At 38.6% G+C, this 26,992-nt stretch overlaps 1 protein-coding gene across 1 annotated transcript; it reads left to right on the top strand.

The window, feature by feature from the left end:
- The first annotated feature begins 562 nt into the window (after positions 1–562).
- On the top strand, positions 563–25,831 carry LOC112570483 (MAGUK p55 subfamily member 7-like). Its single transcript, XM_025248919.1, is given in 19 exon segments — positions 563–1,296; positions 13,533–13,687; positions 14,033–14,151; positions 14,726–14,800; positions 15,074–15,154; positions 15,820–15,951; positions 16,607–16,688; positions 17,719–17,804; positions 18,233–18,304; positions 18,570–18,766; positions 19,629–19,678; positions 20,063–20,149; positions 20,492–20,587; positions 20,938–20,979; positions 20,982–21,017; positions 21,108–21,201; positions 21,652–21,760; positions 22,186–22,323; positions 22,663–25,831. Coding segments are annotated over 18 exon segments (1,719 nt in total). The 5' UTR covers positions 563–1,296; positions 13,533–13,641; the 3' UTR covers positions 22,840–25,831.
- The last annotated feature ends 1,161 nt before the right edge of the window (positions 25,832–26,992 follow it).

The following is a 26,992-nucleotide window of genomic DNA, read 5'->3' as shown; positions in this document are numbered from 1 at the left end:
TTCTCCGGATCCTATTCAAGACACTGTCAGTCCTCATTTGCCTAGCACACAAAGATCAATACTTGGCTTTTGGAACACCAGATCAATAGCTGTTATTCAGCAGCTTGTGATGTACAACAGTCTCCCAAAAGAATTAAGATATGCATCAAATGTGAATGTTGATTTTTTTTTTCAAAAGACACAATCAAGTTTATTGGTTTTTTTAAGACTTGAAAATGTTCCGGGTCTTGCAAAGATTTCCTCATTGTTATTAAATAGAAATTTGAGGTGGACACAAGGAAAGGAGAATTCGAAGCCAGTAAATTTTAAAGATAACATTCAAAGAAAATGATATTTGTGAGCATGGTGCATTAAAAGCCTATCTATTTTTATTTCATACATCTTTAACAGTTCTGTTCAGCTTATTTTTATCTCATTTATTAGCATATAAGGAACTGAAATAATTTTGTTTTTTTTATGCCAATCCAACCTATGTCCTTGTACTAAAAGTTATTCCATCTTTAGACTTATTTATTTTTAATTGTCAACCTCCCCCACCTTGATGCAAAGCAGCACTGCAGAAATTGTTTGAGCATGTAGGAATGGATCATTCTGTTAAAGGGAAGACAGCTTCTCCTATGCCATCCTGGAGAAGGTAATGGACTATTCCAGTTGTCTGCACTGGCAGGTTATTGGACTGTGGGCTGAAGGGTGGTATGGAATGCCAATATAAATAGGACTGCAGAGCCTATACACCCTGCTGGACAGCCGGTGTGTGGCACTAGAGAGTGACAGTTAATCCTAAGCAGGATTACATGGGAGAAATGGTTTCATTTCACATTAAGCTACTAAGAATCAGAGGTTTCAGCTAAGTAAAGTGTATCAGATTCAACAGATGTGATGGAGATAATGTTATGTTATCTTCATGCATAGATGTAGCTTTTACTGTTGTAGACCTGAGCAGTATTGTGAACTGATAAAGGCATCATCTGAAAATTCTTTCTTTGTTGATGAAAGCTGTAATAGCTTCTATATGCTCTGCATAGGCTAGAGATTTAAATTCCTTTACCTAGGAAATATTTTCAGTTTTCAAGATAGCCAGTCACAAGGCACTATTTTAAAATTATAAGCTTACAGCTGACGTTATCTTCAGAGAGTGTCATAACTCTCTGATTCTCACTGTGATAAGTTATACATTGTGATACAAGCAGAACACTAAGGCTCGGATCATCCTTTTCCTGCTGACTGCTCATCTACAATTTATAAACTAAAATGCTGAGGGCTATGCCATGGAGAAATTGCCATGACCAAGACGCAGTGAGTCACTTCATGCTTGAGCATATATATGTATTTTCTGTTGCTTCCTCTGGCAGGGGATTCTCAAGATATTACTGCATATAGTACTTAAACTTTTTTTTGTTTGTTTTAATGAGGTAATGAGATTTTTAAAATGCATAAGTAACCTTTCAGAGTTATTTGCTGAGCCACAAAGTGGACATGGTTTTTCAGCTCTTTGACTAAACTATATAAAGAATTTAATTTTTTTTTTTTGTAGTAGCCTATTGTATACAAGTCCTAACACAATTTTTTTTAAATACAATGGATTTGTCTCGCAAGTAGCGTAATATTTACAGCTGTAATATTTTTAGTTTCAATATGCTAAAAAGATAAACAGTATCACAGTTCTGAAACAATTCAGGGTTTTAAGGAAATAATTTTATTGCCTGTCAGAAATGTGCTTTATGCAGTTCATTTGCTCTTATTTCTACAGTACATGCTTTTAAAAGGTGAATTAGATTTGCATTGCAAAAATGATCAACTCTGATAAAGGCTGCACCATGTTTTTATTTTTAGATTATAAGTTTATGAGGTAATGTTTGCAGAAACGTCAGTAAAAGGTTAGAAAGACAAAATTTTTGTATCCTTGGCCAAAGGGACAGTGGACTCGAGGTACCTGACTATGTGTAGGGTATGAAATGTGAAAGACAGTGCCAAACCCTTTCTTTACATGGTCATTAGATACCCATTTGATCCCTCGTGGGCAGAGGGAGTTTTCCGGTTACTGACTTTAAAGCAAACAAAGAATAGGCTCTGCAGCTGACTTCACAGCTGCGCTGACCACTTCTAGCGAAGTGTTGAGGAAGATTGAAAAAGTAGTAGTATTACCTGCTCCGTTAGTAATAACACAGTTCAGGCTATAATCACTAAGTATTATGGATGCCCTTAGAATATATGCATACACAAGTTGTGTGTATATACACACACTTGATGCATCAGACAAAAAAAATGTTTTAAGTAGAAAAAAAACAAGGTGCAACAGTTTATTTTATCACCAATAAATGTGACATAATAATATAATGTACAATAAATAATAAGCTCATTCATTAATAGATCCTCGATTGAATGGTATTTTAAAGTTTATTTCTTATTCAGCTTAACCAGTGTCTCTAAGTAAGAATTTACTGATGGTACCAGGGGAAGAAAAATGTTTCATATTAGAATGCCGGTATACCTCGACTATGCAAATGTGCATCTTGAGAATGATCGCACTTATGCCGTGGCTGTTGGATCTTGGAAAGAAAATGTGCTTCCAACTGCATGAAAAGAGGTGATGATGTGTGATATCAAAAAAATGCAGGTAGAAGAGGTAGGTGGTTATCCGGCATGTCACTTGCAGCTAGAGTAGAGCACCGAGGTCATTCTCTACCGGTGCGGCAAAGCAAAAGGCGGGTTTTTTTTTTTCCTGCTCTATGTGCTGGTATTTTTGCACTCTCTTCTGCACACGTTATTATTACTGGACACGAAAAAATAATACGATTCGAAATATCCTTGAAACTAAATGACGTTGGAGCAACAGATATTCAGTGAAAAACAACCGCTTTTTTTTTTAAAGAACCATAAGCCATGGACGCTTAAAGACAAGACAGTTATCATAGCAAGATCACAGACGGATGTCTTCTAAGCACACACATATTTATTTTCAGTCGAAGTAAGGGCTCGAGCCTTCTTTACCGTGTCCTTGTCTGTCACATGACAACTATATAAGGGGTGGAACATGGGTGGATGGGGGGAGTATATGGACATTGCATACCAAAGCTGCGTACATCAGTTTATTTTTAGAATAAACTTCTGAAGCTTTTAGAAAACATCACTAGCGATAATTTTCACTGAACGGAGTATAGTGAATGTCTCTTGATACTCTTCTGGAAGATGGACAAATTTAACGATGTCCCAAGGGCAAGAAATCTGTAGAAGGGAAAGCCAGTCCAGAACATATTCACCGTCTCTGTCCACACAAGCAACACCGCAGTCTGGAACACGTGACACAATGCGCGGGGTCAGTGTAGCGAACTAGAGTAACACTTGTACTCTTGATGACTATAAAATCTGCAGTGGTGCCAACACTCACGCTTTCTCCCACCCCTCTCTCCTTCCGCGTCTCTTGCTCGTTCTCCATTGCCGCACCCCCTTCTTGTCTGTCTCTGTATGACTGTCTTCCCTCCCGCCCTTCTCTCTCTCTCAGTGGATCGCAGCAGGATACTCGATCTCAAATTATGTTGTCAAAATTTTCTCTTATGTTTGTCGAGATTTCTTTTGCGTAAAATTGTTCTTTTTGTTCTGTTGAAATTATAATGAAGAAAATAAGCACACTCAGGAGCGATACTCACAGCCTATACGACCTTCCAGTAGATGACAAGAATAATCCTGCTAAATTTGGTGAGGATAGGAGAAACAGCAGATTTTTGCATAATTCTCAACCCTAAGTACACACATCGCTACACTCTGCATTATGAAAATTATACAAGACTGATGTAAACCCATACAAATATCCATAGAATATGCTGCTTCTTTTCAAGAAGAATCGAAGTGTCCATTGCCGCACAGTGGAATACTGCTGGTCTTGTTTGGTGAAAATCTGGTAAGTGTAATCTGAAACATCATTTATTCATCACCGAATGTTGTAGTCTTGGCCGCCGTCTTTATTTGATTCATTTTGATGTTACCAGAAATAATGTATCGATCTTCTTGGCATCTGCTGTCTGTAACTGGGGATGAACTACTCGCCTGCCGGGGGCCATGTTTCGCAGTGTCACTGTGTTTCACGACACACGTTTTGGAAGCACACGTGTGCTGCTGTGAAGCATGTCGGGATCCTGCGAGTAACCGAAGAGACGCTAAGTGTAATGTTACTGTCACATGATGGCTCCAGGATAATGCAGTGTGGTGATAATTAATATGATAATCAATATACATCACTCGCATCTCTGTGTCTCTAGTGGTCATTAGTCTGATCGTTATATTCACCGTGTTTTCTGTGCTATTGTTGACCTTTCATCTTCATGGTACAGAAATTCAGAGAAAGTCCAAGTGCTGTGCTGTATTCACTTCAGAGATGAACAACTTCATTGAGTTTTTCTTTTCACGCTGTTCTACTTGCTAGAAGATCGACAGGCAATTCACTTCAGCACAAACTTTCAGGCTCACAGATTATTGTTTCAGATTCAGTTTTATGTTTCAGTTATTATTTTACTAAGCAGTTGCCCATATCTTTAACACTTTCTGATTTCTTTGCCGTGTTCAGTAGACCGCACTTTGAATTAATTAGACTGAAGGAAAATCCCAAACAAATCGGGGAGATGTTTGTGACCCTTTAGATTAACCTGAAGTAGAGCGTAAAAGAGGAAAAAGCAGAGAAACTGTTTAGACTTTAGAGGAAATTACCAGGACTTGCTCACATTTAGGTTCTGCTGCTTGCTTTCTGCATTCCGAATGTTCCTATATCCGTTCACTATAGACTTGAAACGTCCACGTTTCTCAATTCTGTGTTTCAGTTTATCGGAACCAGCTCGGTGACCTGTTTACATTGGGCTTCTTTATAAACTGTTGCTTAACAGCCACTTAATTAGTCTGCATTGTGGGAATTTCTGTTGAGAGGAGGGGAGTGAAATAGTGGAGAAGGATGTTTTCTTCTTTTTTGAAACTTTTCTTTTCTGTTTTCTATCACTGTGTGATAATTTTCTATCACTGTGTGATAAGATAGTGCAAAGCAATGGAAATTATTTAAACACCGATTAACACATTGATAAAGACATTTCTTTACAAACGCATATATACTTCACACGTGAGCACTACAGCCTGTCCACTCAAGCACCGTACAGCAGTTAACGAGTTTTCGCGACAAGACAACATCGAGTCCAGTCCGCACCTCAGACCACAGAACAGGAGGCAGAGCTTTACAGTTCCACCAGACAGACAGACGCCCTCGCGTGCTGAGGCTGTAGTACTAAGTACTGGTCTGACCATCCAACCACAGACCTCGCATCACTGAACCACTGATCGATCTCACTGTCTCACTCCATCAACAGAAGCTGCAGTGGTATGACGTGCACACCACGAGCTGACATTGCCAGCTTCCTTCCCCCGTCTGTTCCTATTCTGTCACGTGACGGCAGAAAACAGTCATTTATTGGCACTGAATGTGGCTCAGGACTGTCTCTGTGTTTACAAGTCTTCAACGATTTGTCTTGGTTTTAATGTCTGTAGAATTTAAAGCACAACATGAGATTGCTAATCAGCTCACGACGGTTATTACTCTATTCAATAAAGCCAATTACTGATTAATTAGTTGATCAAACTGTAGATGACAAACTGGCTTATAGATTGGTTGGCTTACTTAAATCTTAAACTGCTCGGGTGTTTAGGTGGGGTGGACTATGGATTCTTTTGCTTTGAATACCTTTCGCTGACGTCGAAAATAACAGAAAAAAAAACAGTTCTCATTAATTTCAGATTATTGCTTAATTTTATAGACGAATGTGCATGAAATGACACCAGATGTTTCGTTGATACGAGAGTTGATGCGTGGAATGATAATGTTTAGAATTTCCATTCAAAAACAATGGCTGTTTGCTTGTTATGCACTGATGTTGGCTATATGTCGGCTACATCTGCATGTTGACGCCAATAGAAGTCCGTGCTGAATGTACCCAGACGGAATATTCATATTTGCTTTCTCGTCCTTTCTATTACATTCTTTCGTTCCCCTGACAATATTTCTATTATCGTCCAGACAGGAAATATATTGACGCGGGAAGAATGGACAGTGCTGGTCAAGTGGTATACATGACATTTTCACACGCATCCTATGGAGACGTTAATTAGCTAGCAGCGAATCCGGTGTCATTTTATCATTATGAACGTGAGAGGCTAGGTTTCTTTACAAAAGGCAAAGTTTCGCTACAAGTCAGAGGAGGTGACATACTACGGCAAAACTCCAGAAATTCCAGGAAGTATGCAAGATGAGAATGTGTCTGAAAATGATTCGGAAAAGGATATCATTTGGACTTAGTAACATCTCCAGATGTTTGTAGACGCGTACCGACTTCGCTTGTTTTTTCTTGTCGCCATTTTTCACAGAGAAAAAGAACTGAGCGCCTTTAACGACATGACAGTAGACGGTCAACGGGCATATATTACAACCTCAGTCGTCCGCTTTAACCCCCTACCCCTTGAAAACCTCTGAAAACAACTTTCTCCAACCTCACCTTCATCCCTCTCCTACTGAAGTCTTGTTGCTTACGCATCTCTGAATCCTCCGCTGAAACATTGCGGAGGGAAGAGGAGACAGCGAGGGTGGCCGCACGATTGCCCGTCGTCTCCGCTGGCCTGCAACAAATTGTATTGATCCGCCATGGGACGGAATCTTTCTCTGTCCAAGTGATGCATGGCGGTTCCAGCAGCAGCGTCTGAGTGTCGGCAATCCTTGCATGATAATCCACATATCAAAAATAAAACAAACAGATACGTTCTGTCGCTCGATAAACACACACACACGAAGAGAAAGAGAGAGAGAGAAAGAGAGAGTTTGTGGCAACATGAGAGGTGGGATGGGTCTGATTGGGTCGTATTCAGAAAATGCAGGCAAGTCTTTTATGCACATGCATTGACAACGACGCCATCTAAAATAAATTAGATCGAGGGCATTCGGTCTATTGATTGATCATTTGGGCGGAGGTGGGTGGGTTCACTGGGTTGGGATGCTTTTTAAGAAAGAGTGAGCTTGCCTGCTAAAATAGTAAGATAAAAGCACACACATTTTTTAGGGTTGGTAATTAATTCTAATTTGTCAGTGCATCTCACATGTGTAGTGTAGTGCTTTCAAAGAGATGGCCATGTTGCGAGTGGTCTTTGGCTTTCCACAGCTTACTGCTGGATGGTCTGCTGCACCCATTAGATGATGCTCAGCGACTGAAGAAGCTCGGTGGCTCTGTTCCGGATTTCTACAGGACTGGACTAGCTAGCCCTCTGTGATATAACCCGTTCCTACTGCCTGGCGAAACAACACTAACATCAAGCCAATTATCGATTTCCAATGAAACAGATGTAAAAAATCAGCGCTTTGAACTTTTTATCCATCACGGTGCTTTTGTTTGCAACGCAGTGATATTATCTTGTGGCCTCTAAATGGCCTTTTGGACATTTGTTTTGTAGGTTTTACTGATTCTGTTTAAAACCTGGAGGGAAATTTAAAAATTCGAGGTAGTATTTTTTTTTAAGATTGGGTAATTTAACAAAAGAACTTGTCTAAGTTTTCTGTTTGATTTTCTGCGTTGTTTAGATTTTCTGAATGATTATCTACATGTCTGTTTTCTGGCTATTTGATTCTTCATGTTGTCTATGCTTTCTGACTATTTGTTTCTCGTTGTTGTTTATGTTTAGTGCCTGTTGGACTCTCAGAATCCCTTCTGCAGAGAAATAGGTACAGAGAAGTCTGCAAAGAAGCGAAGAGTGCAAGTAAATGAGCGAGCGATGAAACGAATGAAAAGGCGAGTGTAGCACGCATCATTATCCGCGTTCCAGCTTCAAAGGTTTCGAACATTTTTGCAGTCAGAGAAAGATTTCAGTGCACGACAGATATCGTGGTCCTTCGGTTAAGCAGTATATCTTTGGGCTGCTGTGCTATTAAAAGAAACATATTGACACATATTACACGCGAATGGAATTTGTAGAGAAACGAAAATCATAACAGCGATTGAAAATCTGGGATGTTTTATATATAGGCTGCTTGATAAAATCGTGAAACATTTCTAGTTTGTGTGTGTGTGTGTCCACGCGTAGGTGTGTCTGTATGTTTTGGAGTGTAAGTCATGGGAGGGGGATGAATGACAGAGAGGTGGGGTGGGAATGGTTTATGACAGTAAGATGTTTATAAACCTTTCCACGTAGCCTTTCCAAGTTCAAGTTCTATTTAATTCCTTTTGGATATCCATGGTGTGGTGAAATCTCTAGCAGCTATTCTTTGATGTCGAAAGTTCTATTTGCAATCATCGTTGCCGTCATGGGAAATAGATGAGGTTGTTTAAAACGGAAAACAAAATTTTTGGCTTGTTGCATAACAATTTCTGCCGCCTTAATGAAAGAGAGAAAAAAAGAAAAAAGAGAAAGACGCATTTTAAAGAAGCAAACATCTCGCAAGTCTGCGATCATGCTTCGTTTGGTGGAAGTCGCATCGGGTGAGGGGTTACTGATGACATGGATAGAGGCTCAACTTGTCCAAAGCGACGAAGACAGCAGAAATACAGCAGAAGATCGAATACGATAGTTTTTATTTGTGACAGAGCTGTAGTTAGTATAACCATCCTTGTATTCCAACTTTGTCATTAGCATTAGGAAAAGAAAAGTTCCCGTCGTCACTTCATCTTTCTCACATCTTTAGACTCTGTCACAGCCTTGCTGCTGGTAAAAGTGGACCAAGAATTTTAAAACACTGTTTAGGATAGTGTTTTGGTAAATATCGACGTAGCTGTAGAAAATTTGAAAGTGACATTAAACATCTTTTTATGGAGATGCTGTGAGATTACTGATGATCGTATTATTCGATGTCATGTAGTTTGCATGCAGAGCGAAGTCCCAGACAAAGTCTCAGTGCAGAGGTTGAGCTGTTGCCGCTGGGACAGGATGCAAAGCAATCTGATGGGATCGAATCCGTCTTAGAAATGTATTCACTGCATTAGTGGGAGATAAAATCAATCCTGTCCTGCCTGACATCCGACTAGTCTGGCGTCTCGATGTCATACTCTTTGCTTTTTCCCCTCATACACCTTCTGTTTGCGACTGGCATCGCGGGCTTAATAGCTCAATCTTTTACCGAATTAGTCTTAGCATTATGTAGAATGTTTACCGGGAAAAGCAGATCTTTATATTTGTACAGGACTCGACCTAGCAGTGTACAAATCATCATCGTGCGGAACATTTGAAAGAGTACGTATATTGCATAACATTCACAACTTGTGGAAAGACTTTGTACAGAGTGCTTTATAGTGTGTGGTAGCAGTATAGACAGATTTTACACCTTGTGAATTGTTGCAGGGAAAAGGGTCAGTTATGGTTTTGCTTATGTAAGTTGCGCAGAATATGGGATTTGTGTGTTAAGGCCAACTGCTTGTGCAGGATCATGAGTGGTCTCTCTGTATTGCCCACTTCCAAAAGGTAAAGGCCACATAGAGAGGAACAGCGCAGTTACCGTCTGGTGGATCAGGTTGGGTCATCACCCGACCAGTGGTGGAACCCTGCTAGATGTTATTGGTGGCTTAAAAACAATAACAACAAAGAACAAACTCCGCATAGTAGATTATGCAAACAGCTAGCGTAATTAAAGAGGTTTTACTATGGGAGGAACGTTGTGCCTTCGTGGTGGAAAATGAGATATCAACATCAACAAATTAGGAACAAAAGACACCTGGATTACAGCGAGGATATCATGGCTTGGCTGAACATGGAAGTGGTAAACCGATAGTTGACTATAAAAATACAGTTAGAAGAGATCGAAGAAAAAATCAACGCGACCGATGCTGGGTACCCTATCAAGCACTTGAAAATGGCTGTTCGTCCATTTTCGCTTGGTACACACAGAAAGAAGAATAAATTCCGTCGAGACAGAGAGATAATCGTGGTGCAGATGAGCGTTGACAGCCCCATGACCTCTGTAGACTAGATTATGGATCGCCCTACTCTAGCTTACCCCCATCCTCAGTCTACCCCTCCTTTCTTGTGCACTCCAGATAGGCTGCATGGGGCAAATCTCTTTTTTAGGATGTTTGCTATGATGATTATTACGCATCATCTGTTAAAGTGTGTCTCTATTATACTTGCGAGAATTATAGATTTCTTTTGTATTAATTATCATCGCTATCGTCAGCGTCATCATCCTCCTCCTCCACACCAAATCATCATTATCATTTCATTCCTTCTATCTTTCTAGTCCTACAGACTAACCTGTATATCTTACAAAATATTCAAGCCAGATTTCAGAACTGTTTGCGTAGGTTTCGTCACCCCCTCCTGAAGTTGTATGACCACTGCATGCAAGCAACGTATTTGCCAGTCTTCACTCCTTCTCAAGCCCCTGCAGCCTCCAGTTTCCCAAGGCACGCTATAACATTTTGAATCTTCACAACAGTGCAGACCATTGCACTTTATATTCTTGATCGAAGGGGTTAATCATCGGTAAAAGGTTTCTATCATAGCTCGAATTAGATGCCATAAAAAATCCTTCATCTGGGGTCGCCGACACCTCAGCGAAGGTCGGGGTGTCCCTCGGGCAAGAGGGGGTGATGGAGTGATGGTTCCGAGGACAGCAGGTGCCCTTAGCAGCGGAAAACAAACGGCAATGGGAATAAAGGACAAATTACAAGAGACGGCACACGCGAGACAAAGACAAATAATTTTTTTTTTGCTGTCAGAAGACTTTGGGGCAAATGACTCGTTTGCTTGACGGCTCGTCTTCTTCTCCTTCAGCTGAATCAGCTTCAGCTGGTAATGATGAGCATGATGTATAGTCTAAGTTTTTGTGTTTAATGTACTTGTTGAATTCAGCCATCTCTATGATGCACGACGTTACTTTCTTAAAAGGGTCAGACTCCACCGCAAGTCACAAGGTGACAATTAGTCTCCTGGGCTAGTCCTGCGAATTCCTTTCGGGAAGCTGGGCAAAAGGAGAAGAATAGTATTGCTAGCGCCCCTGATGACATTCTATCATTCGTCGTCGTCTACGCAATACAAAATTATTGCCATGCCATTTTGATAAGATTTCTTCTGTGATCATTCGACAGGAGAATTGATTTTAGTCCATTTGTGAAAGGATGACAGCCTTTTTTTTTAAAGTAGGCCAACCGACAACACTCCGAGCCATTGAAGAGAAATACATCTGAGGGTAGCAGTCGTCTTATTCATCCTTTCCAGAGCGTTTGTCAAATCAGAAATATGGTGTACATTTCACTCTGTATTCTTTTACATACCCGTCAAGTAATCTCTTGACCTCTGCTGGTCGGAGTCGGGGAAGTAGGAGTAAGAGGATACATGAATGGGTGAGCAGAGCTATGCAGGTGCAGAATTTGTACAGTCTATTCCTCTGTCTTCACCAGCGAGACTGCATTCGATGTTGTTGTGTGCTTCATCACAGAGTCTACGTCTCGCAGCCTTAAAGCTGGATAACTGAGATATTTGTACATTCTATACTTGCCAGCAAATCCCATGGTGTTGTTGTACTTAATCCTTTTCAGTCTGGCTAGTGCTGCTGTCGCTGTTGTAACCTTGACTGGATCACGAATGTCTACCACAGACGTCCCGCTTTGTCTGGTCATGGAGATTGTGGTGGTGATGAGCGGTTCCTTTTTCATACGATGTTTTCCAAGAAAATGCTATACCATACACGAGATGGAGCCTCCTTTTACGGTGTATAGAGATCGCATACGTAGTTTTCATGCAGAACGTACACCATTATGAAGTTAGTCTGATCGACTGCTGCATTACCCAGTGAACGAAATAATAAATATTTTTAATTCTGTCACTGAAACCTCAAATGAGGACTGACCTTGGTATGGACTTAACAGAACTTTCTAGAAATCATAGAAGTTTGTATCAAGTACTTAATTGTTGCTAGTGCTTGCACTGCTTGCTTATATATATAGTGCAGCTCTAGTTCTTGAGGATATTTGTTTTCTTTCACAAGAAATGCTTTGGCTATTTTCCAAAGCTTCATATTTTGCTTTAGAATCACACTTGTTTGGCATAGTCTTTTTAGCCCTAATGTGACCAACTGTGGAGAGACAATGCGAGAACGCGGGTCATTTTCAGTAACGGATTTTATATTTTGATGATAGCACCTTTATACCTTTGGCTCCAGCGTCTTCCTCTAGACAGCTGCAACTAATAGTGTCTGCAGGAGGGAGGAATTTGAAAAACTCTGTTATCTCGCCTGCCATACTGAGCCACTCTTCATGAAACTCCATCAATGCCGGCTAGTATTTTTAAACATCAAGTGGTAAAGGGCTTTGGAAAAATAATCACATATTACCATTGATGAGATTCGCTATGCTGTGGCCGAAATAATGTAATTTTGGTGTTAGCCAGGGTTTTCTGCCCGTACCTCACTATATCTCCCCTTCCCCACCCTATTACCTTGCAGGACCAGCGATCAATCGGAAGGATGATGAGGGTCTATGTGCTTTTATCACTTCGTCGTTGCTTGGATGTTTAGTGACACCTTCTGGCAGGCAGCCATAATTCGTGGTGGAAGGAGGTGCATAGAGAGAACAAATAATATATAGTGCTTCGCCTTACCCTCTACGGACACGTGTACCTGCGGATGTTCGGAGATTTATACTATAGCGAACCTGTGGTTTTGTGACGCTGAATTGTGTCTCACTCTTTTCTATCAGTTAGATTTTTAATGAAGCTAGCGGTAAATTTTACGAAGAGTAGTTAATATGAATTTTGTATCTGAGTTTTTATGAAACATATTATTTATGTTTGTATAACTGTATGTCTTGTCAAAAGTCAGACTACACCCGACAACGATAATTATAAGGTCCTTAACGCTGGATAAAGATTTGACAACTATATGAACGTGACCACGGAAATATAGATGTGTGCCAGCGCTGCTTGCGCTGCATTTTAAGTCAGGAATCGATGGGAGAATAAATCCCACAGTTCCAGCCCTACAGTCCCTCTCGACTTTGGACGGTCTTTGCCCTGGCCTAGCGGACCGGAAGTCTCCTGAGAGTTCCCTCGCTTTGGTGTCTGGAACCAGCACGCAATGGTGACAAGTGCACGACTGTACGTCGTATACCACGGACAAGTTCAAATGGAGCCATAATCCCGCGGACGTGTATAGTACAAGTTCGTGATAATCCTTGTGAAACTGTAGATTATAGCCAAGCGGTATATATAGCCGGTTCCGTGAAGAGTTTTCCCCATGTATGTTCCTGAGCCTGCACTTTAGACGTCTGTATCTGTGTTTCTGGAAACTTCACAGATTCGATGTCGTTGCCTACTTGTGTGAGACATGTCTATCGCAACCTGGTACGTTTTATTTTTAGAGACTATATGTCCTTCAGTGATCCCAGAGTATAGGGATAGAAGAGGACATAATATATATTCGTAAATTGAATCTCACATTTTTCAGAATCTTCTGCACAGTTATTCTGAATAGCACCCATTTCTTTCGCAATGTGAAATGCACAGATCGACATTTCTGTTCTCTGTATTTTCAGGTGATTACTGGTGCCTGAGTGGCGGGTTGGCTATGGAGGGCGAGGACTGTGGGATGCTTGTGGGGGGTATTGTCGCTGCTGCTACAGATGTGATATCTTTCTTCGTAAGATGCCAGTTACGCTACCGCTCACTTCGAATGTCCGTATTGACACAGGTTAGTACGTGCTAAAGGGCAATTACTGGAGGCTTTGTCAAAGAATAGCGTAAAAGAAATATTTGTTGATCAAAGTATTAAACGCTTTACAAAAGTTTATATTAAAAAAAATGAGTTCAATAATGAGCAGATCTTTGTATAAGTAAAATATACTGTGTGTTATGATTTGTTTTTTTATGTTTTCAATTAATTTTATCCCCATTTAATTAAAAAATATTCATAATGTATATTTGTAACAGCAGCTTATATATCTACAAAATGTATTGGGATTTGCTACTGTTACCTAGTATGCATAACAAATATTTTAAGTAAATGGAACAAAATAAAATGTCAAACTTTTCACAGATACCCAGAAGCTGTTGGTGGCACTCCCTTCCCTTGAGTCCAGGCTGCCAAACAAAGAACCTGAAATTGCTTTTTTGCGCCGCTTTTTACGGAACCGGTATCTTCATCTTATGATACATGTAAATCATTTCTTCTTATATAGATTCCTTCTTCTAAGACTTTAACTGGTCTTTGATTTTACAAATATTTTACCAGCTGGTGTTGACTACAACCGTAGAACACTGTTCATTTCTTTTGTTTCAAAATAACTTTTGGTTATCTTTCTCATTTCTCTCTGTCTTTATTTCTGTCTATCTCTTAAGGATCGTGCTATTTCTTGAGAATACTTCTTGCTACAAAAGGAAGGGACTACACTCAGTCATGCAGTGAATCAGCCAGTTGCTTAGACAGCAATTTAGAAGTTATCCTGTGTTTACAACTGCAATTCCAGTCTGTCTTTCACAGTCACTCTTTTTTTTCTTTTTTTTTTTTTGGCTGTTCTTTTTCTTTTTTAGATGCTACATTATTAAATCAAATAAAGCAAGTTTAGAAAAGAGTTCTTGAATAAAATGATGAATATCATTCTTCTCTTACAATCTGTAATTCAAGTGTCAAGATATATTATTTAGCACAATCACTATAATCTGCTTGCATTCAAGTAATTTGGCAATAATACTTTGTGATAAAACTTACCACTTTGTGTTTCAATTTTAGATGTACCACAAGTTGAGAGGAAGAGATGGGCGGTTTGAGCCAGTCTCTGATTTTGCTGTTGCACAAGCTGCTGATGTAAGTATCTAACATTTTATTTCAATTTTGAAATCAAAACATTTTATGTCAGATCTGAGTTCACAATAGTTATCATTTTACATCAGTTTTGAATTCACTGCAACACATTGTATTCTATAAAAAAGTTAATTGTTTGCATGATTTTTACAACAGAGCCTGACATTTTGCATGCTTTTGAAATACTCTACAAAAAGTGTTGAATGTGCATGCACACAGACCTCCAAAGAAGTTCATCTGCTTACAAGTCAGAGATAAATTGTTTGGGATGTGTAGGTCTATTGCTCGATTCGCTATAAAACAGAGGAAGCAGCTGTGAGGGAGATGTTGATGTTGTTATCCAAGCCTCACTTTCAGGTAATTGAAAAACTTTTCTTTTCTCTGTCTTTGAATATAGTGTGCTCTTCGAAAGACAGTATGAAAAAGCTGCAGTTGATATATTTAAAAGATTTATGTCTAGACAAATTCATTAGCCTCGCATATCTGTATCTTTTGAGAGTAATGTTACATCTTTCTCTAAAGTTTATTAGGTCACTGTAATACAGTGGTGCCCAATCTTATTGGGTACAAATAAACTTCTGATAATATTCAACCAAGCTTAAGTGTAAAAGAAAGTGTTTAATACTACACAAAAACAGACTTTATAGCTTTGGGGTTACTATACCCAGTTTTTCACCAGTCAGTGAAGAAAAATGGTTGTAGAAAATAAGCATAAGAAAACTAGAAAATGTTAGGTATAAGTTTGACAACCAGAGCATTAAAATTATACAAACAGTAAGTAGGATATTAACAGGATGGAAGCCATGTTCAGTGTGTTTTAATAGATGATTCAGATTACTATGACATCTGTGTGTTTTTAAAGTTGCAAAAAAGTGAATGACCCTTATTATGAGTTTTGCATTAAAAGATGATGAACAGTTCCTAAAGGCTGTTTATCATGCACACTAGAATATGTTGTTAAATCACAATTTTGCTGCCTAGAACACTAGAACGTGTTATTACATCCCAGTTTTGTTTTGCAGGCAATCCTGTACACTCACGACAAAATAGCATGTGCTGATTATGAGCCTCATATTGACCCCATTCCTGTGGAGGAGGATGAAGAGTCAGCAGTAAAGATTGTTAGCATCATTAAGAAGCATAATGAACCACTGGTATGCTACAAACTTATTTTTACATTTTCTTTTTCAGTAGGCTAAAATGTTTTTATAAACTCTATTTTTTTAATGATGATTTATGTAATGCCTTTCCCCAGCATCAAGGTGGGCTGAAAGTGCTTTACAAATCACACATAGTTCACTTTTTGGTACACTCATAGATGATGGATATCACATAAAGACAATAGCAGCAAAGAAATAAGAACAGAAGGCAGAGATCAAGAGATCAGATGGTCAGCTATGCTTGTTGGGTCACTTAGATTAATTTAAGTGGGGAAAAGAGCAGAAAGCATGAACACCTGTAGGGAAGAGGAGAGAATTAATCCAGCAAACATAAAAACTAGTCAGATGTGACTTCTGAGACCATTATAACAAAGGAAACAAAGATATAGTGACATAGGAAAACATAATGGTGGCAGGCAAAGTCTTAATTCAGGATAAAGTGTAGCGAAATTATAAGTTCACATTGGAAGTAATCCATCGTAAGGCTCTTTAAAATAGGCTTTTAGTTATGTCTTGGAATGCTGAAAGGTTTGCAGGTCTGTGACAGAGGACTGACGAATCCTTTTTGGTAGCTCAGAATTGTAAGACTTCTAGAAATGCTGAAAGATTGTACTGACTTTTTGTGAGATAAATGGGAATACATTTGCAGGGCGCTACAATTCAGATCAATGGGGAGACAGGCTGCATGGAGATCGCTCGTGTTCTGCATGGGGGAGCAGCAGACCGCAGTGGTATGCAGATAGATGAAATTAGTTGGATGACAGATTTGTTGATAAATATACTTCACTGTTCTTTTCTGTGATCAAGAGACTGTAAATAGTTCAGAAAATTAGTTTGAAGGGAAAGATCCATGAATGCATCTTTCCAGTCTAGCAGAGTTTTTTCCCTTTCTTATAGGCATGCCTTTTCAGCCATTCAACCTCTGGTACATTGTCTTGCCTGCAGTTCTGTCATCACATTAAGCATCCATGAAAGGACATTGACAACTTATACACAGGTTATACAAAATCTATAAATGATAAAAGTTAAAGGAAATATACAATGACCTACAGTGTGTAGATAAACTGCAAACTGCTTGCCAAGTCCTACTTCTGTCTCAAAGCCCCTGAATCTTTGTCCTGGTTGATAGCTTGCTGCTATTAGCAACAATACTCCCCCCACCCCACTTAATGGCATCATCTGTCACACAATGTTTCGAGCACTGTTTTTATTTGCTATATTTTGTGCTATGCTACTTTATTGTTGGAGTTTATAATGCTACAGCTGCCAATTCATGAACTGACTAAGAACGGAAATGCTAATGTAAGTTGGTTGAACTGTCAGCTTGAGGCAAGTTCATCATCATCTGTACTGACATTTTGCAAAAAATACTCACTTAGCTTCTTTTTTGGATGGAAGATAAAAAAAAAAGACATTGCTGGATATGCATCTTTGGAATTCATGTATGCTGCCTTGTCAAGACTTTTTATTTAGCATTACATTTTTGCACCAAACAGCATGAACTCCACTTAGGAAGCCACTTTCATTATAAAACTTTCAGAAGTGAGTGTCATGATCTGTCTTTATTTTTTATGATCTTGTATCTGTAGATTTTAATTGCAAACACTGTATATGAGTGGATATTTTGTTTTATTATTACTAAAGGAGAGATAGGGCAATTATAAGTATTTTTTGGAAGGTTTATGCAATCCATGCCTGAATAAGTGTGTTGATGTCTTTGTGTATATCTGTGTAGACTGATGTCTACTTATATTGTTGCAGGCCTTATTTCAGCAGGTGATGAACTGCATGAGATCAATGGAGTTGGAATATTTGGAATGTTACCAGATGAAGTGGTAGATATGTTAGTAAGTAAAATGTTTGGCTTGAGTTGTTAGGTGTAAAATAAAGAGATGTATATAATATTACACTTCCCAAACTGTATGATGCATGTTTCACTTAAAAATAATTTATGAGTCACTTTACTGGATAATGCATTTATTATATAATCAAGTGTGAAGATATATGCTAGATAACAGCAAAATACAAAATGATGATTGCAGATATGTACATCTTTTTTTATTATTAATTAGAGATGCATACTCACATTCACATTCATCCAAACACATACCAATTAATAGACCTATAGATAGTTATTTTTTATCCACCTTTGTAGATTCCTACACACATGCCGAATGCCACATGTGTGCTTGTGCATGTACACACACACTGAAGGATCTATCTTTGTCACAGAAACTGTCAATGCTCCTGATCAAATATCTTAATAAACTTTCAGTCTAAGGCATCTGGGTCTGTCACTCTAAAGCTTGTCCCAAGTCACAAGACTTCAGCAGGAAGGAAAGTTGAGGTAACTGCTTGTACTGTCACACTTTTCTGAACTTTTTTTGCTGATCCAAACTTTTGTTTTGTAGAAGACAGGATCAGAAACTTACACATTAAATACTTTGCCATAGTGATTATCCTTTTAAATGCACTGACATTATGTTTTGCATGCTTTCAATATAAACATTATTTTAATAGAATAGAAAGTCTGTCAAACAGATCTGCTTGAAGGACATTTTTATGTAAGTCTTTGATGGTTATTTTGTTCTAAGTTCACATTCTGTTTTCAGATGATAGTTCGAGCCTTGTTTGACTTTGACCCCTCAGCTGATGATAATATTCCGTGCCCAGAAGCAGGCCTTTCTTTTCAAAAAGGTGACATTCTTCACATTGTTAATCAGGAGGACGCCATTTGGTGGCAGGCCTACAAACACGAAGATGGTAGCAAGCGAGCTGGCCTCATACCCAGTAGGCATTACCATGAGAGGTGAACCTGCTGTGTACAGGGTGTAGTCTTAATGGTGGCACTGGAGCTCAGGGATGTATTATTGCTAAGGACTCATACATTTTTATGAGTTTTATGTAGCTAGCATGCCGCAAAACTAGTAGACATTGCAGAGCTAGTGTTAAATACTTAATATCCAATTGTCAGCTAGTCAGTCAGAATCAATGGGTACTTGAAAATGGGTAAATGAGTAATTTGTCGTAGATGCTTATTAACCACCCTCCATTTTTGTGTTTTGGCTAGAGGATTGCAGACAAAGAGAGAGAGAGAGAGTGTGAGAGAGAGAGAGAAGTAACCTGCATTCCAAAAGACATTCTGGGATATTATGCTGCAAAGACTGCATAGTATCGTCAGTTAAAATTAATGATGCCACAAAGTTTGAGAGGATATTCAGTTCTGTGTCACTGTTGTAGACAAGATTTAATTATGATGCAGACTACAGATGATGATAACAATAATGGAGTTTATTATTATTATTGTTGGTTTCCCTTGATAAATGTGATTAAATTATTTAGTGTATTAGACTGCTTGTGTGTGGGGAAAAGCATTTGGTGAAGTTTGTTAAAAAAATCAGTTTTGCTTGTTTGGGTTGACCGGAAAACAGACTTTGGATGCAATGCTAAACAAAGTGTGCGCCAGTTAGAAACTTTTAAAAAATTTTTAAATAGTCATTGTTTACAGTACAAGTATGAGCTAAATGTGAGCTGACTGCTTTCAGCCAACATGAGAAGTAGTTCTCATTTTGCTGTAACTTTTGATGCTACCTTCTTCTGAATTTCTTAGCCTTGAACCCTTCCAGAATCAAATCAGTATTTTGATTTAATAAAATGGCTTTCATTTCCAGACAAGAAGTTATACATAGGGCCAGATCAAGAGAAGGGAAACACATGACACGTAAGCCCTTTTTGGAATTTCTGTTTCTGTCATTTCTAAAGAATGTTCTTTCTCATTTAGATACCTTTCTTTCTTCAAGTTAGAGTTATTGATCCCATTTCCTTAACTCTGATTGTTCAAATTAAAGAATTTGCATTGTGTGTATGAAATGTTGATTGAGAATGAAGATGGTCATTAATATTTTATTTACTGAGTATCATTCCTAAAGATGTTTGTAAACATTATAAATGAGGGGAACTGGTTTTAAATGGATAATTTTCCTCAAGACCATGAAAGATTGTTATTTAATATGTTTTATAAAATAGAGTTTTACTGCATATTATTTTGTCTTAATTTTTATCCATTAGAAATTTGACTGTTTTCTGAAAATGTTTTTTAACTCAGGATCCATTAGTCCATGCCGCTACAGCCCAAAGGTACCTCGCAAAAAGCGCTTGAAGAAAACAATGTATCATATTGTCCAGAATGGTGGTAAGTTAAGATCTGAGTCTGTGCTGAGCTTACTTGTAGGAGGGTCAAATTTTTCTCAGGCTTATTTATTATGAATTGAAAAAGTATACTTACCGTTTGTTGTTTTTTTGTTCACAAACAGTTTATTGTACATCATCTGAAGCAAATATGTGTCTTTTATGAGGGATGTTATCTTCAGGGGTGAAGTTTAAGATAGAGAAGTTTATTGGTGTTAATGTAAGAAATGAGGAATAGATCAACCTATGCAATAAATTTCTAAATAAGCAGGCATAACCTAAACAGTTGCCAAGATTTTAACTTCAGTAAATTGCATGCATGCATTATGTTTTGTGTGTATTTTAGTTTTTTCAGATTATGACACGGATGAGATTCCAGCTTATGAGGAAGTGGAACTCTACATACCAAAGCCAAGACAATTCCGCCCCATAGTTCTAATTGGTGAGTTGACAAGTTCTGAGTTCTTTCTTGTAGTCTGAGCACACAGCTTCCTAAGATAGTTAAGATATTTTCTTGCATTACAAGTTTATGAGAATAATAAGAAGCAAAATCGCCATACACATATGAAATCTTCATCATCACCATCTGTTCCATATCATATTTTGTGCTGTAAGTTAGCCCTGAAAGATAGTGGCATATATAATAATGATCTCTTATGGCAAGAGTAATGATGCTGTCTTTAGATAGCCTAGGCAAAAGTTTAGTAGTTTATATGATCAGAGGATAGTGATCTCATAAATATGAAGGCTGCAAGCAAATCTCAGCCATTTTCCCCAATATGTGGGTCTCAGGTGCATCAGGTGTTGGCAGGAACGAGCTGAAAAGGCGACTCAAAGCAGCAACCCAGGACACTTTCAAGAGGTTGTGCCATGTGAGTTAAGCACTGGTTTTAAGTGTTGGCAATAGTACTTAGCTACATCACTTTGCTGTCAGATTGTCATTGTTTGTAATTTGATTTCAGACACTACACGCGAAAAAAGGCCATTTGAAGAAGAAGGGAAAGAATACCACTTTTTGACTCGAGATGAAATGGAGGAACAGATTATCCAGCAAAGGTCAGTGGGATAACATTTCTCATGTCTTCATAGGGGCTGTGATTGTGGCTATGATTGCGGTGACTTTGTTTCGCCTTTGAAGTACAGTATGTGTACTTCATTGCTATGTCCTTTCATGTTCATGTTTCATTAATGTAATAGAAATTCAATTGTTTTCATGTTCATGTCATTATTCATATATCACTATCAGGTCGTACTTTTCCTTGTCATCACATTTCAATTGTAAATGGCTAATCATTATTAGTGCTGTCTTTATATTCATGTCATAACTGGTATATCAGTCTTGTCCTTTTCCCTTTTCACATTTCAATACTGGTATAGCAGAGTTGTACACTTTCTTCTTTAAAGTTACTACAACACTTAAGACTTGTTTGGCTGTATATCTTGTATGGTAATCCTTTGAAAGCAAAAGAGAGTTTTTTTTATTTGAGACTTTGACTGTATGATCAGGTTTGTGGAGTATGGAGAATATCGAGGGCATCTCTATGGTACCAGCCTTGACTCCATTAAAAATGTTATTTCTTCTGGCAAAGTGTGCCTTCTCACCCCTCACACTCAGGTAAAAATATAATTTGAACTTATATACTGTACTGTTTTGCAATTACAAATACTACCAAAACATGAGAACTTGCAAATTTGCTTAGACATTTGTCATGACACTGTCAGAAGTGCTTCTTTATTGAAGTAAACATTAATTATAAATGCTTAGAAAATGCAGTTTAATCTAGCAGGTAAAGAATTTTACAAATAAATACCTTGCTTAAATTTGTTTACTACAGATATTACGCTTTTCTAAGAGTCGGTCATATTCCCTATCATACTAGATACACCAGTCATCATTTTCAGCTAATTGTTACAAAGAATTTTTTTTCAAAACGAAGGAGAATTGTTATTTAGGTCATTTAACCAAAAGTTGCTACAAATGGATATTTGGTTTTGCCATGGATCCTAGTCATCGAATTGGGATATTTTTTTTTCCCAAAGGCACTCAAATTCCTTCGTACTTACGAGATTAAGCCATACATCATTTTCATCAAAGCACCTCCACTTGAAAATCTGAAGGAGAGCCGTATGCCTGCAAGGGCTCGAGCTACAGAAGCTGATGCTATCCGTCCTTTTAGTGTGAGTGGATATTTAATGGCCATTTTGGTTTAGTCAAGCTTTTATGTTGCATTTCTCCAAAGGATGTAATCTAGTCTTTTTTTAAGATGTTAATATTTATAAAGTATTTGAAATGTAGAAGATCACAGGTCTAGAAACAGGTAGAAATCAACTTATCAGACAGTACTCTTCAAAATCTTTAAAGATGTAGCAACAGAAATCATCTAATCAGACAGTATTCTCCAAACACTTTAAAAAGTCATTTTTCTTCGAGGTCTTTTCCATAAATCATTGTAAACATTTGACTCTTTATTTTGTTTTGTTAGTATTATCTCATCTGTATTTTGTTTCACATGTCAGATTGGGGAACTGGAGGAAATTGCAGAAGCCTCAGCAAAAATTGAAGAGCGATATGGTCACATTTTTGATCATGTCATTGTTAATGATAGTTTGACAGATGCCATGACAGATCTGCTCAGGGTAGCAGCAAAGATTGAGAAAGAGCCTCAGTGGGTGCCTGTTGGCTGGGGGCAATAGTTTTACTTAATTTTTCTGACAGCAAAAATGTGTAATCTAGTCATTTGCTGCACTGTGGCAATTATTACGTGTTCTTCTAAGCATGGTAAAGGAAAAAGATATTCAAGTTGGTGCTAATTAGGGCATCAGAGACTTTTGAACAAAGAGAGGCATTGGCTTTTCACATATCACTGATGACAGGGGCAGTTTGCTAAATTAAGAACCTTCTCTTCTTTATGCTGCATACACTTGATAGCTTACATGATTATATGCAGCTGGCCATCCTATCAATTTGAGTTTTCTGATGATAGAAAGTCAATCTTGATGCTTTGGGAGCGTGGCTGTATAGACTCTGGGGCAATGGCAATGGTTAGCGCCTGTCACCCATACAGTGAGGGTTGGCTGTCTTCAGGCTCAGCTCTCGTCACGGGCACTCTGTTCTCTCTCTTCTTGTAGCATCTGTTTACATGATATAGCCTTAGTTGCTGGCTCAGCATAAAACAAATCCTCTTCCCCACCCTCCACAACCCCTGTATGGACTAGTTCTTAAAGAGCTCAGCTGTACGGACACTAGCTCTTGCTCACCTTCCTTTAGGTCAACTACATCATGTTTTTAAGCGGTGGGCATAAGGAAAATTCAAGCTCCTCATTTTTCCACATTTGCAGAGGCCTTTCTACTTACCTTTTTGCACAAAGTTAGGCTGTAAAATGTGTCCAGAATCATTGTTATTTTGTGATCAGATGCATTGTGGTCTATGCTGACACCTGATGACAGTCTTCAAGTGTAAAAAAATGAGTGTTCTAAATGTCGAGTTGTGGAGCTTTTTCACGATTGAAGTATGTAGGCAGTTGGTAACAAATGTTTTGTAGTTTTGTTGTAGAATGGTTATAGAATGATGATAGCAGATCCATGGCGCTGCAAAGTTGAACTAATCCTTCCTTTTGTATGTAAGCAGTGGCAATGATGATGGATGATGAGTTTTGGGAATTGATGTGTGTGGGTGTGTGTAGTCATATATTCTCATGTGTATGTATACATGGATGTGAGACTCAGAAGACATCATCCTCTTTATGTGACTACAGCATGTGAAGACTTGCTAATATGCACAAGAAAAGGAGGCAATCCTGTGTCTCTCAAGCATATAATTTTAAAAGAAATTATGTATGTTAATGTATTTCCTGGAATTCATCAAATTCAGTCAGAGATGACTATAGGCATAGTTTTATGAGCATCTAGATTTATTCCTCATTAAAGATTCCTCTGTCATTAGGAATATCTGTTCATTGTGTACATGTATGTAACATAATAACCCTTCATGCCAAGCAATATTCACTGCCTTGGCACTGGATGGCACTTTGCTCACAAGAAATGCTTAATTTCTGACAGATTTTAGAAGAAACATATCAAATTGTCACTCACTAATCAATATTTTAATTGATTTGTAAAACAGTGGCTGTTAGTTACGCTTGAGTAATGTATTTCAAAAACTTAATTATTGCATTTTTGTGTTCACACCTTATCAGTAAAATGTGGACATTGTTGCTGGTGCCATACTTCTTTCTGTTGAGATTTAGGCAGTTCTGTAACCTAACAGCAACAGTTGGTTCCCCATTTTTTTAAACTTCTTGAACGTGGCCACCCATCTGTTTGTATAGATAAAAGCAAACAGGATCAATTCAATGAGAGGTTCCAATCGGGCAAATGTTTCAGGCTATTGCATGCTGAGACCCATCTTTTTGACCTATTCTGATATTACCCTCATGCTGCCAGCACTTACCTGCTGTACATAGCTAAGCAAGGCCTTTAACTGGTGGGCCACAATCATACTGTTTTGTAGACCAGCTGATTCTGGTCAGTGCACAACAGGCAGCACTCTGTTGGGTTCTAGCTCATGCTGGATTCTCAGGGAAAGAGGCAGCAGAAATACTGGCACAGCTTAGAGCTATATACAACGAGCGTATTAAGTGAGATTCATACAGTAGTTAATGATTCCTAAAATGCTACAAGCACATCTCAAAACATCTGAACTATAACTGAGCAGTGTTAGATTTCGTGGGCATTTGTTGAGCTTTTCATATGAGACTGAACTATGTTTCATCGGATACACATCTTGCAAATGTTGATCAAACCATTAAGAGAGAATGCTCAAAATCATCTCAAAGAAATGAAAGATCAGTTACCAAATTGTTGGATATCTCAATGTTTCAGGTATAACTGTACAGTTTTACCTCAAGAAATATCTCCTTAAATAAATGACAGCTAGCATTAGTTTGATGTCTGAATGAATAGACCTATATGCTACATGCTACTTGGATCATATCAGGCTGGACAACCTTACAGTAAGTTCCAATTACTTTACAACATCTGAAACATATACATTGTATTGTCACGCCACTCATTTAAATGTGTATCAGAAAAAAGTAATTTATTTCTATATTGTTTGCTTGCCCAGGAGTGGTTTTAGAGATGACAACAAGTTCCTGAATTTGGCATTAGAGAGATTAGGATTGCTGCCACTTCAGTCACTTCCTTGGAACTCCCCTCTGTTTTCAGTCAGGCTGTCTGGGCATAGTCAAGAACATAAACCTTCAAAGTTATCCTGCAAAATATAGTTACTCAAGCACTTAAACCTTTTAAATACAGCTTTTAGCTCTATTATTACAAGGTAATCGAAAATCCGACATTTAAAATACATTTTCTCACTTGTTTTCAACGCATGCAAAAGATCGAGGAAAAGCCATTATTTTATTTGTCCTTGTTTTGGCTAATTCCTTGTTTTTTCGTTTTTCTCTCCGTGTTTACACTGCTTCAGGTTATTAATGATGCAAGAATCTGTTGTTTAGCATTTTTTTAATATTGCTAAAAATGTTTGTAGTACTTTATTTGTGCCAGCATGTTTAGTGAATAGTGACCAGAGAAAAATGGTTTTGTATTGCTGGTTTTTTGTCTGTTGTGCAAACTGTTGTTTGAGTATGTGATGGCCAGAGGAATAAAGAGTTGCCAAAATGTTTATTCCAACACTTATTCGACTGTGCACGTGCAGCCTCTGAAGTCCAGTCTTAGCTTGTACATAGATCATTGGTCTGCCCGTAAGATGAAAAACTCCATCACAGAACCAAGGCTAATGCCTGACAGCTGCACGGTTGCTGTTCTTTGTTAATAATCATTTAATCTGCTTCAACGCATTAGCCATCCAGTCGGCGGTGGAATATTTACCCAGCCCCAACTATTTGCTTCCTAACGTGCACCACAGAATTATAGGAGCTTATTAATCAAAGAAATGTGCGAAATGCATTTCTCTTGAGTCGCACAAGAAAACATGAATGGATAAGATGCATTACATTTGTTTTCACGAGTTCAGCGGCTTGTGGGTGATATTCATTCATTGCGCAATTATTTAACCTCGTATTAATTTCTGGTAGTCTCTGTAAGATAAAGATAAGCTCAAGACCCTGTGCTCTCTTTGTCCTAGATGACCATGGGAATGTTACGGCGAATGGCAGTGACACGCTACAGTGCTGGGTGCGACTGTAGGTCTTTAACTTTGACCTTTGGTCATAACAACAGTGATCAGTGATATTTTAGTAAATAAGGAGGATTTGCTTCCGTGAGGTGATAGCATTTTATTTGTCGTGTGATATTGCAGTTTGTGTGGGTGAGAGACAGTTCGCGAGTGTGTGTACAATATCAAACTCGATTTTTTCCACATTTTATTCCGGAACAATTGTGCATTGGCAACCCAAGGCTCCCGTAAGAAAAGCAGTGGCGGTATGGTACAGCTGTATAAGCGCGTGTGTCTCTGGGGCTCATGAACAAATACGTGATTATAACATGTCAGCAGTCATCAGCAACTGGCAACGCGAAAACCTTCTGATAATTATTATTTATATCTACAATAACAGTACAGTTTGTCTTTCAAGTGTGTCTCGACAGCTTGAAGTGCGCCTGTCGGCAGCTTCGTGTCCTCATCATCTGTGTCGTTTTCGAACGATCCGCGAGAGGCCGACGACAAAGACTGAAGGTGTCGAACTACGGTGTCGGGTAGTTTCCACCCGTCAGGTCGATGGCGGCAAAAATCCCGCCTTGTGACGAGCAGGGCCGGCCGACGGAGAATCCCACTAGAACCTTCTCGTTTGTCTCAGGAGCGGTGCAGAAGACCCCTGCGCCCAGGTC

Source organism: Pomacea canaliculata, linkage group LG1, assembly GCF_003073045.1.
Source record: "Pomacea canaliculata isolate SZHN2017 linkage group LG1, ASM307304v1, whole genome shotgun sequence".
In the NCBI taxonomy this organism is placed as follows: domain Eukaryota; kingdom Metazoa; phylum Mollusca; class Gastropoda; order Architaenioglossa; family Ampullariidae; genus Pomacea; species Pomacea canaliculata.
The sequence above is the reverse complement of the archived record's forward strand: the minus strand, read 5'-3'. Positions and strand labels throughout refer to the sequence as shown.